Source organism: Trichosurus vulpecula, chromosome 3, assembly GCF_011100635.1.
Source record: "Trichosurus vulpecula isolate mTriVul1 chromosome 3, mTriVul1.pri, whole genome shotgun sequence".
In the NCBI taxonomy this organism is placed as follows: Eukaryota; Metazoa; Chordata; class Mammalia; order Diprotodontia; family Phalangeridae; genus Trichosurus; species Trichosurus vulpecula.
In genome coordinates, this window is record NC_050575.1 from 351,852,226 (window position 1) to 351,870,561 (window position 18,336).

Below are 18,336 nucleotides of genomic sequence, written 5' to 3' on the forward strand. Positions count from 1 at the left end.
GATTAGTCAGCTTCTGAAGTCCCTTCCAGCTCTAAATATGTGATCCTATGAGTTGAACTTTATAACTTTATAGTTGGAATCAAAGGGCTTATCAGCACAAGCTTCATAGGTAGTGTATGACCATACGTATGGCTAAAAGTTAAGGGCAGTTCAACCAATAGAAATCAATCAATAAACATTTATTAAGCATATACTTTATATAAAATACTTAGACACTGGGGGAAGAAGGAGATCAGCATTAATAAGTGCTTAATAAAGCACCTACTATGTCCCGGACAGCATGCTAAGTACTTTACAAATATTGTCTTATTTGAGCTTCACATAACTCTGGGAGGTAGGTGCTGTTGTTATCCCCATTTCATAGTTGAGGAAATGGAGGTAGACAGAAGTTAGGTGAGTCATCCAGGGTCACACAGCTAGTAAGTGTCTGAGGTACGATTTGAATTCAGGTCTTCCTGATTCCAGGTCCAGTGCTCTATCCACTAAGCCCTACCTAGCTGTCTCCGTATGGGAGATACAATACAATCTCTTTCCTCATGGAATTTATAATGTAGCAGGCGTATGTAACACAAACATTGAAAATTGTAACATACACAATAATCCATAAGGAAATTGGAGGGGTACAAACGAAGTTCAATGTGATGTTCAAGGACAGAAGGGTTAGTGATGACTAAGGGGAGGATCAGGGACGGTTTTGGGGGGAGGTGACATTTGTGTTGTGTTGAAGGGGATAGGTAATTGTCTATCTCCTAAGCTGACAATCTGAAGAGAAAGACTGGGCTCTTGGCATCAGTGGTTAAAGGAGGTGGGAGGGAGAGGTGAGAGAGGGTAATAAAATGCATGGAAGAGACAACATAGTGCCTTGGGATATTGCTAATGTCACCAGTCCAGTCCCTGAGCTCTGAACATTGTTTTGTTGGGAGTTAATTTTATTTCTGTTTCCTGCTTCCTGTAAGCCTGACCTGAGATTGGCAAAGAGTTCCTTTGAACCTATCCTGTTTCCAAATGACTGATATAAAAAGTTCGTGCTGAGGGACTTCTCATGTTCAAGGAACTCACTCCATCAATCAGCATTTCTTGTGTCTACTATGTGCCAAGGTCTGGTGCTAGAACTTGGTGGCAGTCTTTGGTTTGGGAGAACCTCTGATTTGTGCACAATAGGGTCCAGGCAACCCCAGTAAAGATTATTCAGCAAGGGAGCAGGCCTGGGAATCCAGGACAAGGAGGGATCCCTGGCTGTGGCTGGGGCATGCTCTGTTTTAGCCCCCAGACTTCTCATAGGATGGAGGAGTAAAAGCGGTTTTATAGATGAGCCAGCTCAATCCTCATTTTTCAGATAAGGAAGCCAAGGCCCAGGGAGATTAGATGAGTTTCCCAATAACACGCAGAAGCCGAGCTTCAAACCTACCATGTTGCCTTTGAGAAGTACATTACTGGGTCAGCAGCTTTCAAAGAACCCAATTAAAGAACTACTAGATTTGCTCAAAAAATATGGGGACAATACAATCCTATATAGCAAAGTAATGGAATTCAGACTGATTGATTCATTTATGCATTCCTAAAGCATGTCTAACCATGTTACTCCTCTGCTCAAAAAGCTTTACTCATTTTCCATCGTCTTTAAGATAAATACAACCTTTTCTGTCATACAATTTAGATCTCTTCATAAATTGCCTATACTCCAGGGTGATTATACTTTACTGCTCTCACATATTTTGTGGTTCAGTCAAACTTGTCTATTTCTATTTCTGTTTCCCACCTCCAGACCTTTGCACATCCCTGGAATTCTCTCCATCTTCACTTTCACCGCTTGGAACATGGAGCATGGTACGGCAGGAAAAGCACAGGCTTTGGATTCAGAGGACCTGGTTTCAAATTCTACCTCTGTCATTTAATACCTGTGTGACCTTGGGCAAGTCATAACTTCTCTGGGCCTTATTTTCCTAATGTATAAACTTTAAATATTGGATTACAGCAGCTTTAAGGTCCCTTCCAGCTCTAACTATGATTAACTTACCTAACCCCAAATCACTATTTTATTAGATTAGAAAACCAATTCCCAGAGAGGATGAGTGATTTGTTCAAAGCCACATGGGTAGGAAGTAACAGGACTACCCTTTCCAGTAAGTCATGCTGTCATGGTGAGGGCTTTCCTATGGCTCCTTTAATATTTTGTAGATACTTGGGCAAAATCCAGGTTGTCCCTCTATTCTCTTTCCTTCCTGTTCTATAATCAACAGTTCCACCTCCTTATCTAGTTCTGTGTCCTTAGTGATGATATATAATATATTAAGGATGTTAATGTCAAGGATGTGGGATTTCCTTGGTGATGTCACTCCTTCAAACAATGCTGAATGCAACCCATCTCTAACAGCAGATTTGAATTCTAGACTGCCTGTTCTTGTTCTCTTGCTTGGTTACTTTGAGCAGATCCTCATTTCCCTTCAGTCTATGCCACTGTGCTCTTGGGGAATGGCTCCTGGCAGGTCCAGCCCAGCTCTGGCAATCATCAGTGGTCAGGGATCAAGGATGGGTGTCTTCCCTCTTCCCTCTCCGTTGCCTAGACCATGGCGCTCTGCTCCCTGGGGTCCCTGCTTCATTGAGTGCCCTTCCCTAAGCTAACAAGATTGATCCCTCACACTGAGGGGTCAGTGTGAGCCTTTACCTCACAGCCACTCTGTAAGGTAGGTGTTGCTACCCGCTATCTCCTTTTCACAGATGAAGAACCCACTCTCAGAAAGATGGAGTGACTTGTCTGACATCACACATTGGCATCAGAGGCAGAACACAAATCATAGACTCTTGATGTCTAGTCTATATCATTGGTTGGGGGTGGAGGACAGGGAGGAAGCTCACATAGGAATCCCATGTTGTTACTGGAAACTCTTGACCCTCACCATGAGGGCTATAAATGGTTGATTCTGAAAACAGTCCCCTCTCCCACCTTTCTGGTCTTCTTACACTTACATGCCCTCCTCCTGAGATGCACTCACACTGGCCTCTTTGCTGTTTCTTGAATAAAGATACTTCATCTCCTGATTGGGCATTTTCACTAGCTGTCCCCCAAACCTGGAATGCTTTCCCCCCTCATTTCTACCTTCTAGTTCTTTTAAATTCCCACCTTTTACAAGAAATCTTTACTAATACCTTTTAATTCTAGTACCTTACCTCTGTTGATTATTGCCTATTTATCCTGTCTGAGGCTTGTTTGTATATAGGAGTTTGCATGTCATCTTCCCCATTAGACTATAAGCTCCTTGAAAGCAGAGAGTCTTTTGCTTTTCTTTGTATCCCAAGCATAGTGCCTGGCACAGAGTAGGTGTTTAATGCTTACTGATTACCCAGCGGACTTGCCTGGGGTCACACAGCTAATGTCTGAGGTAGGATCTGGATTAATGTCTTCCTGACTCTTGAGTATTCCCTCCACTCTGTTTTTTAAAGCCATTTACACCCTGGCTTTAATCTATCTTTCCAGCCTCATTGTACATTGGTCTCCCTTCTATTCTCTTCTATCTAGCCAATGTGTTCTCCCTGTTTCTCACATAGTACTTTGAATTGTCTTTCTCTCGTGCCTAGAATGTACTCCCTCCTGATTTTCCAGTCCCAGGATCTCTCCCATCCTTCAAGCCATAACTCAAGTAGCACCTTCTACATTAAGCCTTTGCTCGATTCCCCACAACTGTTAGCACCCTCTCAAAATGCCTTGTATTTAATTACTCTGCATTTCATCTGTACATAGTTGTTTCTCCCAATGGAATTCAGGCTCCCTGAGGTCAAGGATTGTTTCTCTTTTCTTCTTTTTTTTTTTTTCTGTGCATTCCCAGTGCTTAACAGAATACTCAGTTCCAGGAACTGAAAGGGAAAGTTGACAATGAAATGTGTATGATCTTAAGTTCTGCCCTGTGCAGGCCTTATCAGTGAAATTTCACCCTCTTCCTCCCTGGAAAAGAGAATGGATAAAAGTAGATGGGGGGGGGGGAGAGGGCAGGAAATCACAGCTTCAGAAGAAACACCCGCATCATCTTGTTTTATTTTTATTTTTTTTTCTTACAAAAATAAACAATTTAATTAACAAGAAGTACAAAAGCTTCTGGATGTACAAACTCCAAGACAGGGAGAGCCTGGGCATTGCTGCTCTGCTGCTTTCACTGAAAGCAAAATGAGGCAAGCTCTAGTCCCATGTCCTGGCTCGTGGCTCATGCTGCAACCCCATTCCCCAAACCCCCACATTTCGGCTCATACTGGTATGTTTCCCCCACCCCTAACCTCATGAGGTCATAGAGAGCTCCCACAGCATCCTCTTAGGAAATAGCTCACATACATATTTACTTATGGCCCACCTCTCAAGGCCAAATCTCAATTCACAGAGAGCAAGTGAGGTGGCTGATTGTCCACACGCAACCCCTACACGGGGCAGGCAACCAGTCAGAAGGGGGGAAGCAGCATGGCCTCCACCTACATTCTTGGGTTATAAAGGCAGTGACTGTGACACCATGGCAAGACTGGGGGAACAGCGCCACCCACAGGATTGTCTCAGCAAAGGGAGAAGGCTCTCTCCCAAGGTCCTAGTAGGCCGGCCTATCCCCCTGATTTTGGCCCCAAAGGGTCATACCAGGATTGCCTGTGTCTTTCTCCCCACCCCCGACAGTCTGTGCACAGGGTTCCTGGCAGGGATTGCCGCCATCACCATCATCAGTCTGTTAAACTCACATTTTTACATTTTGATTTATTGCACGTGTGTCCTGGTCATTTGGGTCTGCTCCATGACGTCTTCCCGCCCACTGTCGGCTCTGGGGTTGATGGCCAAGGTCAGTTAAGCCCTCAGGCTGGTCAAGCAGACGCCCTCACATAGGTGATCTTGTTAGGATCGGAGACTATTTGGCTCCAACCAGTCTTGAAGAAGACAAGCTGTCTACCTGAAGGGCAAGGGTAGAAATGGTGAAGAGACAGACTGAGGAGAGTGGAAGAAGTGCTATATGCCCATCAAATTGGGGGAGGGGAAGGGAGGGAAATGCCTTTCCCATAGCCTCTTTAATCAAAGCTTGTCTGTACATAGTTATTTGCATACTATCTCCCTCACTATAATGTGAGCTCCTTGAGAACGGGGACTATTTTTCACCTTTCTTTGGTATCCCAGCTCTTAACACAGTAGTACCTTGAACATGGTATGTCCTTAATAAATGCTTATTGACTGACTGTCCCCACTAGAAAAGGAGCCTTGTCTTGATATGGTTCCAAACTCAATTTGATCTTCCTCTATGCATCTGCAAAGGTGTACAAGCTCTCTTCATCTCTACCTTTCAGAATTTTCACATTACTTCAAGGCTCCACTCAGGCGTCTCCTCTTTCAGAAGATTCTTCCCAGTTGTTACTATTCTCTTCTTCAATTTACTGCCTATTTACTTATAGGATCATAGATCTAGAGATCAAAGGGACCTCACTCATTGTACTGAGGAAGAAATAGAGGCCAAGAGAAATTAAAAGAGTTGCCTGAAGTCACACTAAGTGTCAGAGGCAGGATTTGAACCTAGGTCCCCAGACTCCAGGGCCAGACTTTTTTCCCACTGTACTACATTGCCTTTTCTGTGTCTATGTTGTATTTCCTCCCCCCACCCCACTAGAATATAAACTTCTCAAAGCCATGGGCTGCCATTTGTATTATCTCCTTAGTGCTTTGCACAGTCCCTTGTATACAGTAGGTGCTTAATAGGGATTTGTGGAATTTGACTGGATTTGCTGCCAGCCTTACCTGTCCACGTGGTCTGGTTGGTGACCACAAAGGCCCGGCACTGGGAATGACTTTCACAGACATCCACTGCCTCAGCCAGGCTGAACACAGAGAGGAGGCAGCCACCATGGTGATAAGAAGGCCAGCAATGGTAATTCTCTTGTGGGATAGTAGTGTCTGGGACCCGTCGGTACTCTAGGATAAGCATTTATAAGCATTTTCCATCAGCAGGTCTGCTTGGTTTCCACTCCGGACTCCATCTCCCATCACCCTCTCCTCTAGGATAAGCTGATCACCTGAAATCTCACCACTATGTAGACCAACTCAGGTTTTGCTATCCAACACCTTCTCAATTTGCCTTTAGTTGCCTCTCTCCTTTGATTGGAAGGCTGAAGGACTGGAGCATTAACCTCTATCCAAAGCCTTCCTTTATAGGAGGCTCACAACCTTTCTGATAACTCCATTTTCTGGCACCATCCAAACCTGGCTTCTAATCCATGGGACACTATGCCCCACCCCTGTGAGGTATCCCTCCAATGTTCATCTCCCACTTCAACATCCTTTGGTGTGTTGTCTTCCCCCATTAGATTGTATGCTCCTTGAGGGCAGGGACTGTCTTTTTTTAATTTTTATCCCCAGCACTTAGCACAGTGCCTGGCACATAGTAGGCACTTAATAAATGCTTATTGAATAAAGTTCAATGTCCCTGTTTTACAGATGCAGAAACTGGGATGTAAAAAGAACAAATTTGGTCAAAGTCACACATGCAGGAAGTGAGAGGCAAGTCTAGAACCCATGTCCCCTGACTCCAAATTTCATACTTTTTCCACTAGACCTGTTCTAGGGAAGAATAATATAAGGCTTAGAAAGACATAATGAAAGAAGGGCTACAGAGGAGGGGAGAAAGGACTCAATGAAGGCTTATCACTCTGGAGGGGAGGTCTACTGGCTCCCTTCACTGCTCCTATACAGCTAGCCCCATGTCACACTCTTGGGCATGAATAAGCCCAAAAGCCAAGGGCACAGTCTTTTCCCCAGGCTGAAAATGAAGAAAGAGGAGGAAAAAAGCTTGAGCTCAGACTGGAAAACTGAGGCCCAACTATAGCCTTCATTCCAGGGCAGGGATGACAGCATCTGAATCTCTGCTGAAGCCATGCTGGGGGTTTAGCCATAAAGTTAAGTCACAGAAAGGTCAAAACTCCTTCAATGTCCAGGATTAGGATGTTGGGAACTAGCAAACAAAGCACTCAATGGATGCCCCTGGGGCTGACAGCACAGTCACAGTAACACAAGATGGCTCACATACATGAAGGGAAGACCCACACATACTGAGTCAGCTGGATACAGGCCCCACTTCATCCAGAGGGCTGATGGATTTGTGGCTGAGGTTAAATTATTAAGGATGTTTGGGGCTTGCTCTCTCTCCTCCCACCCCACAACTGAAATTTGGGCTCTAGGCCAGATTATCAGGGAAGTAACAGGGAGGTGGTTCCAGGCTGGTCCAAAGGTCAGGAGGATGGGCAAGAATTCTGAAATCGGGAAACATATCAATGATGGGCAAAACATGCTAATCAACATTTATTTTGGAAGCAATAGCGTGGGCATTTAACAAAGGTGTATGTGTTAGAATCTGTGTTATTTTCTCGGTGCAAAGAAAAATTAAGGCTCAGAGATGCTCATTGCCTCTGATGCCTCTAAGCTCATCCTCAGAGCTCTACAATTCTTATAATAATCCACAGAGTTCTTCCCTCTCTTTTCTCTCTCATTCTTAGAGCTAGAAAGGATCTTGGCTAGGAGGATTCCATTACTGGAATCTATGAGTTAGAAACGTCTTGAAATTCATTCCTTTCTTCCTTTTCTTGGCCTAACTCTTCTTCCTCCATGGAGGGGACAGGACCAAAGTCCAGGGTTTGCTGTGATTTACAGCCCCATAAACTGAGTCCCTGGGGACAGAGCTGGCTATTGTTCACCTCGTTAAACTTTATTTACAGGGCTAATGAGCCCCTCCTCCTCTGCCATCCTTAAGATAGGCCAGAGATCCCAGAATTTTGCTCTCTGTTCCATGCAGTCCTGACCAAACATTGAGTGGATTTAGGGGACCAGTACCTGGGCCTGCAGCTGAGGTCCATGACTTATGAATCTGTCCTTCCAAATAGACCCCCACAGACTGATTTCTTGGAGGGGTTGGGGAAAGGGGAGTGGTAAGAGACAGGTCCAGCTGAGCCTCTGACCAGGTGTGATTACAGGTCAAAGGTTAACGTGCTTAGTTTTTTCTTTTTCCTTTCTTTTTGTTTTTCACCTGTGGAGGCAGTTTGGGGCTTCATTGATTTCTCATCTAAGAGGGTTTACTCCCTGCTTGCCCCAGTGTTTTAGCTCTAGAGATGAAGGGTTGGGGAGGAGGGGACTTATCCTGCTTGTGAGTCTATCGTGGCTCAGTCCAGAGAAGGAGTCTTGTTCCCTGCTCTGGCCAGTTGCAAACATACGGATATCAAAGGTCAACCAGTTACAGCCATTGGGTCACTCAGCTTCCCTACACTGGCGCACATGTGGCTGTCTACATTTTCCTCCAATTTTGACGCCCAGTCTTACCACTCCTTTCCTCCTTGCTAATGCCATGCTTTCTGTATAATCTCTGAAAATTACTTCTACAGAGCCCTCTCATGCTATACTCTCCCCTCAGCCCTGACCCCTGGTCCCAATTGGCATTACTCACCGGCTCGAGGGGACGTAGTCGAGTTCTGCAGGTACCGCCCACTCTGGTAGAGATGCAGAACCTTCTCTAGCTGGGCCAGTGTTTCATCGACTCCCCAGGTGAGCTCTCCTGTGGGGCAGACCGTGGCCTTAAGATGGTGCTAGTGGAAACTCTTAACACAGCTTTATCTGAGCTGGGGAGGGATATCTAAGAGTATATACCACCCAGTTACTTCCCTTAGGTGACTGAGCTCCTTTCTGAGATCATACCCTTAGTGTTTTATCACTAAGATGGAGGGCATGATTAGCGGGGGAGGGCGTAGCAGGCTAGCAAGGTTGCTACCAAACAATCCTACAATGTATGTACACAGAGTGCTTTGAGGAGCATCTATTTATTCTATCTGTGCTACTGATCCATTGCCCTGATGCAGGTAAGTGAGTAGTTAGAGGCCTCAAGGGAAGGGGCAGGTCTTAGAGAGGAGTTAGGCTGCAGAAATTCCTAAGGTATCACCTGTAGCATTGACGATGCTGTCCAGCAGTGGCCGAAGGGAAGTGGGGGCACTGTGGGGTAGGAGGTATGTGAAGAAAAACCTGCCAAAGAGAAACAAGCACGCTGGTCAGTGTCCTGGCCTTTGAGGATTGGTCTCCCCCAGGGACTTACACCTTAAAGACTCAAGGATCGAGTCACCTCTGCAGGGGAGGCCAGCCCTTCAGGCCTATGATCAAAGTAAATCATGGAATCCATTCAGACATATGCTAAAGTAATGTGCCTTGTGCCAAATAGGAGTATTCTCCCCACTGTGTTCCCTCTGCTTTACTGCTCCCTCTTGCCTGAGAATAATCACCAGACTCAGGGTGGCTCTACAGGCTGGGCCAGGCTTGTGGCTTCCAAGTGGCAAATATCTGAGGCCAAAATCCACAGAGACCAGGAGAATGGTGGCCCTAGTGGTAAGGAGTGTTGATGCTGGCAGTACTCCCCAATACCGCTTTACTCCCCTTCCTTTGCCCTCCCCAAATCTGGAGACTATTTTAAGAAGTCTCCAGTCTGGCTTCTCCTCCGATCAGATGATCTTTCTTGGAACTCATGGGTCTATTTTTAGCTTCACTGTCCAGGGGCTGGAACAGTTCCCTGATATGAAAGCAGGCATGACCCCAGCCCCATCCTATCCCATCCCACCCCTGCTCAGAGACATGTCCCCCTACCATTCCCAGATTTTCCATCCTGGATGCCCATACTGATTTTCACTTTTTCTGTTCCCTAAACTCTCATTAATATTCTCTCTCTCTCTTACATAAATTCATGGGAACTCTACCTGGGCCTCCTTGTTCCTCGACATATAACGACCATGTTATATCTGTATGGATTCATGGACCCTGAGAGCCTAAAATTTCTAATCCTCAAAACTAGCAAAGTTTAGCAACTTCTAAAAAGAAGAAAAAGGTTAGAAGGGAATAAGAGAGGGGATTAGGAGGTCCTCTATAGCTACTGAATAGGTTTCCTGCCCCCCCCCCTTCATGCCTAAGTCTAAGTAACTGAAAAGCAGCTGTATTGGGCAAGGGGGGCAAATTGTGGAGGAGGAGAGGCAGACTGTGGAGATGAGGAGGCATAAGGGAGTCAGGGGAGGGGAGCCTCACCTGTAGGCATTGTATAGGTTCCTCTTCTCATTCATACCCTGGCACCAGCCCTGGGCTGAGCAGGGCAGGGTGAAGTTCCTGGCGGGAAACTCAAGAACGCAATCCCCAGGACTTTCACACGGCGTCTCATCCACCCGGGCATCATCCAGGTCAGTCACTTTCAGCTCCCCATCCACAAGTACAAACTGTCTAGGCCGGAAGTCCAGCAGGGTCACCGAGCCCAGGGGTGAATGGGCGAGATGGCGGAGCAGACGGCCGAGGCTCAGGCAGATCTGAGGAGACACAGGGGAGGGTCTAGTCACTCTACTCAACTCTGTCCATGAGGACCAGAGACGTTCCACTCACTCTTTGCTTAGTCTTCTGTCTCTCTGCACTAGCAGCACCAAAGGCAGGCATGGGGACTGGGTGGGGTTAGGGGAGATGGTGTTGGGAGGGAAAGAAATGGGGACAGGGGGCAAAAGCCTTCTCTGAAGTCTCTTCTAACAATGAATGGCTTCAGAATTGTGTGTCAAGGGAGCAAAGAGGATGGTTTTAAGATCTCTTCTAGCTCTAGGATGTCAGCCCTCTTTGGCTCAGGATGAGTATATTTAGCAGAGAGATCAGAATACTTTATTGCCTTTAAAAAACAAAACAAAAAAAAATCTCTTTGGCCACCAGTAGCAAAGAACATCTTCCTTTCCTATTCTGGCTGGAAGTACTGAGACTATCCCCTAGGGAACTTTCTTCTAAGGGATAAACATCTGGGAGAGTAGCTGAGGTGCCCCCTTTTTCATGCCTACTCACTCGGAATCGGTCCTCCCAGGAGGTCTGCAGTAACTGGATCATCTCTACCGGGGAGCCAAGCTCTGTGATGGTGGTCAGTGTATCTGGGATGTCCTCACTGTCCTGGTAACAATATCCATAGAGCTGGAGGAGAAACAGTGGGTGGGGTCAGGAGGGAGCAAGCACCGGTTACACAGATCCCTACAGCTGTCATCCCAAAGCCGAACTCTGAGCAATGCCTGTTCCAGTCACCATGAGATGAGAAAGACAACAGTGACTGGTCAGAGCGAAGTATCAGGTGGCTTTAGTTTCCTGAGCAGCTTGGGGAGAGTAGTTCCATGATGCTTTCCTTCTTTTCTTTAGGCCAGATGCTAAAGTAGGTGATAACCCCTCCTCCCCCGCACAGTCTGGACCTTGAGATTCTAATCCTCAGCCTTAGAACTACAGACTAACCTGAACTCACCTGGCAGGATGATTAGGTTTACCGTTTATACCCATTTCTCTACAGCCTCTCCTCAAAGCCCTGTCCTCCATCCCCTACCCCATGCAAGTATTTTTATTCCCCATGGCCTAGCTCCTTATCGTATCCCTACTCCAATTTCCAACATCTTGCTGGGTTCCATTTGTCCCCTGGGATTCTTCACTTCCAGTTAGTGAATTTTAAAAAAATATATTTCGATAACTATTTCAATATAACTGGTTTCTTTTGTAACCCTATGTACTTTTATTTTGTGCAGTTTAAAATATTACCCTGAAAAGAGGTATATAGCTTTCACCAGGCAGCCAAAGGGGCCCGTGACCAAAAAGTGAGGAACAATCCCTGATCTAACACAGAGTAGGTAACTAACAAACGATTTTTGAATGAAACAGAAATGGGATGGGTCAATGTGTGAGCAAGACAAAATAAAATATTTCTGCAATGCAAGAGTAGGGGGAGAGGACGATGATGACTTAAGGAAATCTTCACTTGGATCCCTGGGGGCTTCAACTTAGGAGCTGATGGTCCTTTCACAGTAGGTTTGAGATTCAGCTTCCTTGAAATATTAGGGACATTTAGGAAGGAAAATCTCTGATCTCTGGGCCTCAGTTTCCTTCTCCAAGGTCCCTTCCAGCTCTAACTTCTATGTTCTTATGACTAAACCAGCAAGTCCCAGGAAGCAATGCTCCTTCCCTAAGACACCTGGCAATTAGGCCTGGCTTAGATAGATGAAGTAGGTCGATGTTGCTAGTTATTTGCTTTTGAATCCATGGAGCATAAATACAAAGGTGGAACATTTAGGATCCTTAGCATGGCAATCATAGATCTGAGAACAGGACAGACCTTTGAGAATATCAGCTTTAGCCTCCTCAACTTTACAGATTAAAAAACTGAGGCCAACAGGTGTTCTGCCCAAAGTTCTTTAGATCAGATACTAAGGGACAGAGCCAGGGTTCAAAGCTAGCATTCGAGAGTAAGAAGCAACCTCCTTTTTGTCTGGCTCCAGAGGGCAAAACTGGGAGTAATATGGATAGAAGTAGAAGAGGCAGATTTGGGGTTGGTATAAGGAAAAATGTCCTAGTAATTAGAACTATTAGTAGAATGGACCGTCTCAGAGGTAGTTGGTTCCTGGTCATTGGAGAGCTTTAAGGAAGGGCTATAGAGAGAATCCTTTTTTAGGTACTGGTTGGACTAGAAGGCCTCTGAGGTCCCTTTCTAACTGCTCTCTGTCATTCTGTCATTCTTAGACTCCAAATCTGCAGTTCTTTCTATTACAAGCAGCCCCTCAGTGGGATAACTGCCCAAGTCACAAACTTGCCTCCTCTGAACAGTTAGTAGCATTATCTCACACAGACACACACAGAGCTGAATTACACAATCCCATACATGGTTCTCAACAATCCCACAACCACAGGCACACATACTCTGAGCTATACGATGGCACAGAGCTCCAGTCTTAGACTTGCATGAGGCCATCCTAGCTAGGATCATTCAAGTCTCAGTTACTTAGCTACCATGTTTCCTTATTTTCAGTCCAGAGTTTTCCTGTCCTCCCACCACTGTCTCCCTCTTTCCCCCAGATCCAGATTCTCAGGCCAGTTAGACTGTCTTCATGTTGGGCCTGAAGGGAGAAGCTGAGCCTGCTTCACTGAGAAGCTTGGGCTAGCTAACAGTCACCCCTCCCCCTTCCTCCCCCCAATCAGCCAGGGAAGACACAGCACTGGGAAGGGGGGATTTGAGTTGGGTGAACAGCCTGGGCCTGGTTCTCATTTTCCTGCCCAGCATCTGAGTCTTTGTGGGGAAACTTCTGAAGGTTATTAAACACCCGGAGGTCGTTAAATGTGCTGTTAACGAGGTATTAATCAACACCCCTCAGGAAAAAATAAAAAGATGCTATTAACCATCCCCCCACCCCCAAACTCCCCCCCAGGAAGCATGAAGATGGCCAGTTAAGTCACATCTTTTGTTCCTTTCGAAAAAGGAAGACATCCAGGACCAGCAGGCAGGCAGGCACACACACAGACTAGGGGCAAGAGTCGATGGAGAGCCCTGGCAGATCCAGAGCAGGGGGCTGAGGCCCCAGGGAAGGGGGGGGAGGGAGGGGCAGAGAGGGAGGGAGACAGAGAGAGAGAGAGAGAGAGAGAGAGAGAGAGAGAGAGAGAGAGAGAGAGAGAAAGCCTTTTGCCCTCTGACCCTGTGCTGAGCAGCATCTGTCACGTGAGGGAGCCCCTCCCCCCTTCTAGCTTCCTTCAGCAAGTGTGGCCAGGGAGATGAGAGCTGACCAGAGCTAAACTAGTGGGGGGAAGGGGGAGATGTGGGGAGGAAGAAAGGTGGGGAATCCCTTGGTCGCTGGACCTTCCATTCCCAATCTTTCTCAGTTTTAAAGAGTGAATCTTGGGGTGCCTAGGGAAGTCTGGGTCCTACTCTAACACTTACCTGCAGTGTGACCCTGGATAAGTCACTTCACCTAAATTTTAATGGCCTCATTTTTATAATGGAGATGATAATACTTACTATGTTTTTGCCTTTCTTTGTATTCTCAGTGCTTAGCCCAGTACCTAGTACACAGTAAGCATCCAATGAATAACTATTAACTACCTCATAGGTTTACAATAGATCTACTTTGTAAACCTTAATATTCTACATAAAGTTTAGTTTTTATTATTTCCTGGCCCTTGGGAGTCAGCGAACAATCAAAGTTTGTTTTTAGTTTTAAACTATTAAAATTAAATTATTTAAGGGTTTAACCTAATTTAAAGATTAAAAAAAATCTCCAGAGCCTGCCTAGGTAGATCTTTTAGGCTTGGCTTTTAGGATGAGCTATTCCTGATCCATCACTACATCCAATAAACAACCAAACTGCCGAAAACCCTGACCCCATAGTAGACTTGGGATGAGTCCCAGATGGATAGAGTAAAGGTCAGCTCAAGGGATAGAGACAAGAGGTTCCTGGTCAAACTTTTATGTCTTTTAGACCTCTTAGAGTAGGGGTTCTTAACCTTTTTTGTCTTGGAACTCTTGGGCAGCCTGGTAAAAAGCTCTTCTCAGAGGGCTATTTTTAAATAAATAAAAAACATTAAATTACAAAGGAAACCAAAAGTTAGTGAAAATAAAGACGAGAATTTTTTTTCCCCATCTAAGTTCATAGGCTTCCCCTGAAATCTAACCAAGGATGCCCTGGAAGTCCTAGTTTAAGAACTCTTCCTAAGAGGTAGGATGGGAAAATGTCCCAAAGTTTAACACCAAAGGCTAATGAAGAACTATAGAGAAATTAAGGGAGCAGGGGGTTAATGCAGCTTCTTGTCATAGTGCCTGGGATGGGGGTGGGGTAGAGAGGAGAGAAGCTCCTTAAAAAAAAGTCCTGATCTTTCCCCTTCTCCCCAATCCATCTTTGTAAGAGGAAAATAGATCAAAGCTCCAAACAAGAGTTCCTTCCACTAAAACTACTTCCACTAAAACAACAACAACAAAGATCTGCGCCACGGTGTCCACCCTGTTGTACCTGAGGGTTTACAAAAAGATTCCTTGGAAGTTAAGGAAGTGGGACACACCCAGAAGAAACAGATCATATACCAGAATGGAGTGCCAGCGACAACCCAACAGCCCAGCCACCCGCTCCATGGACTATCAATCTGGCCACACCTCAAGGTGGATGAAGGAAGATTTTGGGTGAGCTTTCTAAGGCCAAGGTAAACTCTAACCCATCAAGAGTTACACGAGTGCCATCAGTATCTCCCTTTCTCCCTTTGCCCTCTCCCCACACCCCTAATGGGGCTCTATTCCCCTTCCTTCCTTTTTCATTCTACTCCAGTGTATGTGAGGAGACTCCTGTGCGTCAGTAGAAAATTGGGTTGGTTAGAGCCAGGGGGCCCAAGCTCTCCCCTCTTCAGAATCCAACTGGAGCCCCTGGAGAAGAGGCAGGAGATAATAGGACATTTTCGAAGGGCATTCACTTGTGTTCCTGGGAGCTGGGCAATCACCCAGGGTGGGGATTTTCTCAGCTGAGGAATTTGTTCCAACCCTAAACACCCCAGGAGCCAGAGATAAATAGTTCCCCTCAATTTAATTCAGCAGTACTTATGAAGCACATCACTCTGTCCCTGGCTCTGGGCTGGTGAGACTAGGAAGGTTGGTTTGAAGTTTTAGGGGGAGGCACACCCTGGGAGAGGAGTAGATGGCATCGGGTGGCCTAAGGGAGGTTATAAGGGACTGGATGGGGCCTCTAATCAGAGGCTTCCCCGTCTCTTTCTTACCTAGTGCCCTCTCTCTCCATTCCCTGCCCCTAGCTGGGTGTAGCAGACAAAAGACATAGGCTTGGGACTCAGACCTGCTCTTCTCTTTCTTCTGGTCACTTGGATGTATAGCCAGTTATCCCTGGACTCCCAGGCTGTCCCCCCACCCCCACCCCAACTCAGGTCCTGGGAGGAGACAAGAGCTGGGGGTGTTTGTTTGTACTCTTGGAGTTCTCAAAGTTCAGCTCTCAGAGCACCCTGAGCTCTGGACACAAGACCCTCAGTGTTGCTGCTTCTGTCACAGTCAGACATGGGGCAGGCTTCTAAAGTCTCTAAATAAACCCTTCACAATTCGCTTAAGTCTCCCAGCTACATGATTTCCTCCTCCCCTAACCCTCCCAAATTCCCTTAAATCTTAGGGGCTCCACAGATTCACACAAGGACTAGAAATCGGGGTGGGGGGGAATTTGGCTCCTCAGGGAGTAACTGAAAGTGATCTGAGGTCACTTCTGGAACTAGCCTGGCACTGGAGCCCCCTTCTAGCTCTTCCAGATTCAATCACTGCTCCTGACACCTGACTGCTTCATAGCCTTGACAAGGTCATGGGCAGAGGGATGAGGACTCAGGTCCCAAGAAGGGCATACTCCTCCCCCACTGCCAACCCCATTAATGGAGTTGGCATCCTCATCAAGATTAAGCTTTTCTTTTAGATTTCTTTGTTTACGGGTCATTCCCAGAGCTCAAGGCTCTTTGACCCTGCCTGGGTGTGGGGCACATAGCCTTAAATCCTTAAGTCCCTGGAAACCTGGTGTAGCCTGGTACTTCCTCTACCAAGGATTTCAGAGTTGGAAAGGACTTGGTAGATCAGGACCTAAGAAGCTTCTGGCTTCAGCCAGAGAGGGGGCACATAGCAACTAGGGAACAGCCCCAGGTAGGAGGCATGGCAGCCAATACTGCACCCCTCCTCCAGATTCTAGCTATGCCAGGCCCACGCCTAGCTACCTGCGGCACGTTGGGGTATGTCCCTCCTTAGTAAATGCAGTGTCTCTTGTCGGAAGTTTATCGAGCATGTGTCCCGTCCAGTAGAGGTGTCCTGCCGCAGCACGCTGGGGTGACCCCGGCCCACAGTCCACTGGGTGGGTACTCCCCTAGTACCCACTGCTGCCTAAGGTGCCCTGTCCCATGAGGCCCAATACCTGTAGCACGTTGGGGTGTCGCAGCCTTTCCAGCAGCACCATTTCCTTGAGCAGCTTGTGCGCTGCCAGCCGGTAACAGCCTCGCCGAGCCCCGAATTCTCGGACACAGCTGCCCAGGTCGTGGCCGCTGAAGTCCACGGCCTTGAGCGCCACGGCGACGCCGCCAGGCAGGCGGACCCGATACACTGCCTTGGTGTAGCCCGAGCCCACGTACTGCGCCCCGGACACGTTGCGGAGTGCGGCGCAGCCCAGGCGCGGGGGTTCAGGGGCTGGGGGCCAGCCGTCGGGCGGGGATCGGGCCCGGGGAACTCTAGGGGCCCGGGGACGCTGCAGGCCCGGGCCGCCTCGGGCCAGGTCCATGAGGCGCCGCCGTTCCGGCCGGCCCGCGCCGGGCCCGGGTCCTCCCCGGGTGTAGCGCTGCACCTCCTCGTAGCGCGCCCGGATCTGGCGCGCCAACTCCCCGCGGCCCCCGCGACGGCCCGGGGCCGGGGCTGGGGAGGGGCCGGGGGGCTGGCCTGGCCGAGGCGGCTCCGATCCCGGCACGAAGAGCACATTGAGGACAGAGCCAAGCAGGAAGGAGGCGCAGAAGCCCGCGGCCACGGCGGCCCGCCGGCGCCGCATCACCGCTCCCGCCCCCCTCTCCTCCCGGCTCTGTTCTGCTCGGCTCCGCTCTCCCCCCGGCCCCGTTCTCGGCTCGCTCAGGCTCCGAGGCGGCTCCGCTCGGCGCCCTCCCGGACCCCCGCCCAGCCCGCACGCATGGCCCCGCCGGTCCCGGTCCAGCTCCCGGCCCCTCGCAGGCGGCGCATCAGCCTGACACTTGCCTCCCTCTTGCTCCCCCCGCTCCCCCAGCTGCTTATAAGGCCCGGAGCTGCCCCCGCCTCTACCCCGCCCCCGCCCCCGCCTCCCTCCTCCCGAGGCCCGAGTCCGCTTCCCGGCACCGCCCCCTCCGGCCGCCCAGCCCGGCCTTCTCCCGCTGACTGACAGCGGGACCTCCGCCTCCCCCCCCCCCTTCCCCGGCCTGGGAAGCGGAGCAGAGGCAGCTCTGGCCCTTCCCAGCTCTGTGGTCCCGGGACGCGGGGGACCAGGCGGAGTGCTCGGGGGAGAGGGACAGAAGGGCAGTGCATGGCTCTCTGACCAGGCAGTGAGCAGGGTCTGTGGAGTAGAGTTGGAGGGTGGATAACGGAGCGGAGGCAGGCGGATAACGGGACCTGGGCGGGAGGCGGATAACGGGGCTGGGAGTGGGGGAGGGGGCGAGCTGCGGATAACCGAGAAGGGTCACATAAAGGTGTAGAGGGCAGGCAGTTAACTGGCTGGTGGTGAAGGTAGGACACTTTAAAAGTTATTGGGCGCGGGAGCTGGAGTTCCCCTTTTGGGAGGGGAAGGCCCCTGACAATACTCAGCGCTGTTAACTTAGCATTCCATCCATCCTCCCGCCTGTGGTGGGGGTGAGAGTACTGGGACCCTTGGTGAAGACACGAGCGACCTCAGGATAGGGACGTAAGCACCTGCATGTGACATTGGGGAGTAGAGGGGGTGCAGAGTGTTGAAGTGTTTGTTTTTGTGTTTGAGGCTAGGTCCCATGAAACCCTCCGGATTTGAATCTTTCCACCCATC

General features: G+C 48.5%; 1 protein-coding gene across 1 annotated transcript; it reads right to left on the bottom strand.

Annotated features, from left to right (window-relative positions):
• Window positions 1–4,018: 4,018 nt before the first annotated feature.
• Window positions 4,019–17,344, bottom strand: PKDCC (protein kinase domain containing, cytoplasmic). The gene is made up of 7 exons (XM_036748203.1): window positions 16,723–17,344; window positions 10,838–10,960; window positions 10,055–10,326; window positions 8,931–9,010; window positions 8,442–8,549; window positions 5,750–5,923; window positions 4,019–4,916 (listed from the first exon to the last, which is right to left on the bottom strand). The coding sequence occupies exons 1-7, from the start codon at window positions 17,341–17,343 to the stop codon at window positions 4,831–4,833; spliced, it is 1,464 nt and encodes a 487-aa protein (XP_036604098.1). The 5' UTR covers window position 17,344; the 3' UTR covers window positions 4,019–4,830.
• Between the last annotated feature and the right edge of the window lie 992 nt (window positions 17,345–18,336).

Bases quoted from the DNA above. Each gene is read 5' to 3' on its own strand.
- PKDCC (XM_036748203.1), bottom strand. From the start codon at position 17,343: ATGCGGCGCCGGCGGGCCGCCGTGGCCGCGGGCTTCTGCGCCTCCTTC. The intron at 8,550-8,930 runs GTGATACCTTAG...TCTGCCCCACAG, and splicing joins CAGCATCGTCAATGCTACAG to GAGAGCTCACCTGGGGAGTC. The intron at 5,924-8,441 runs GTGAGTAATGCC...TGCTTATCCTAG, and splicing joins GACTACGTCCCCTCGAGCCG to AGTACCGACGGGTCCCAGAC.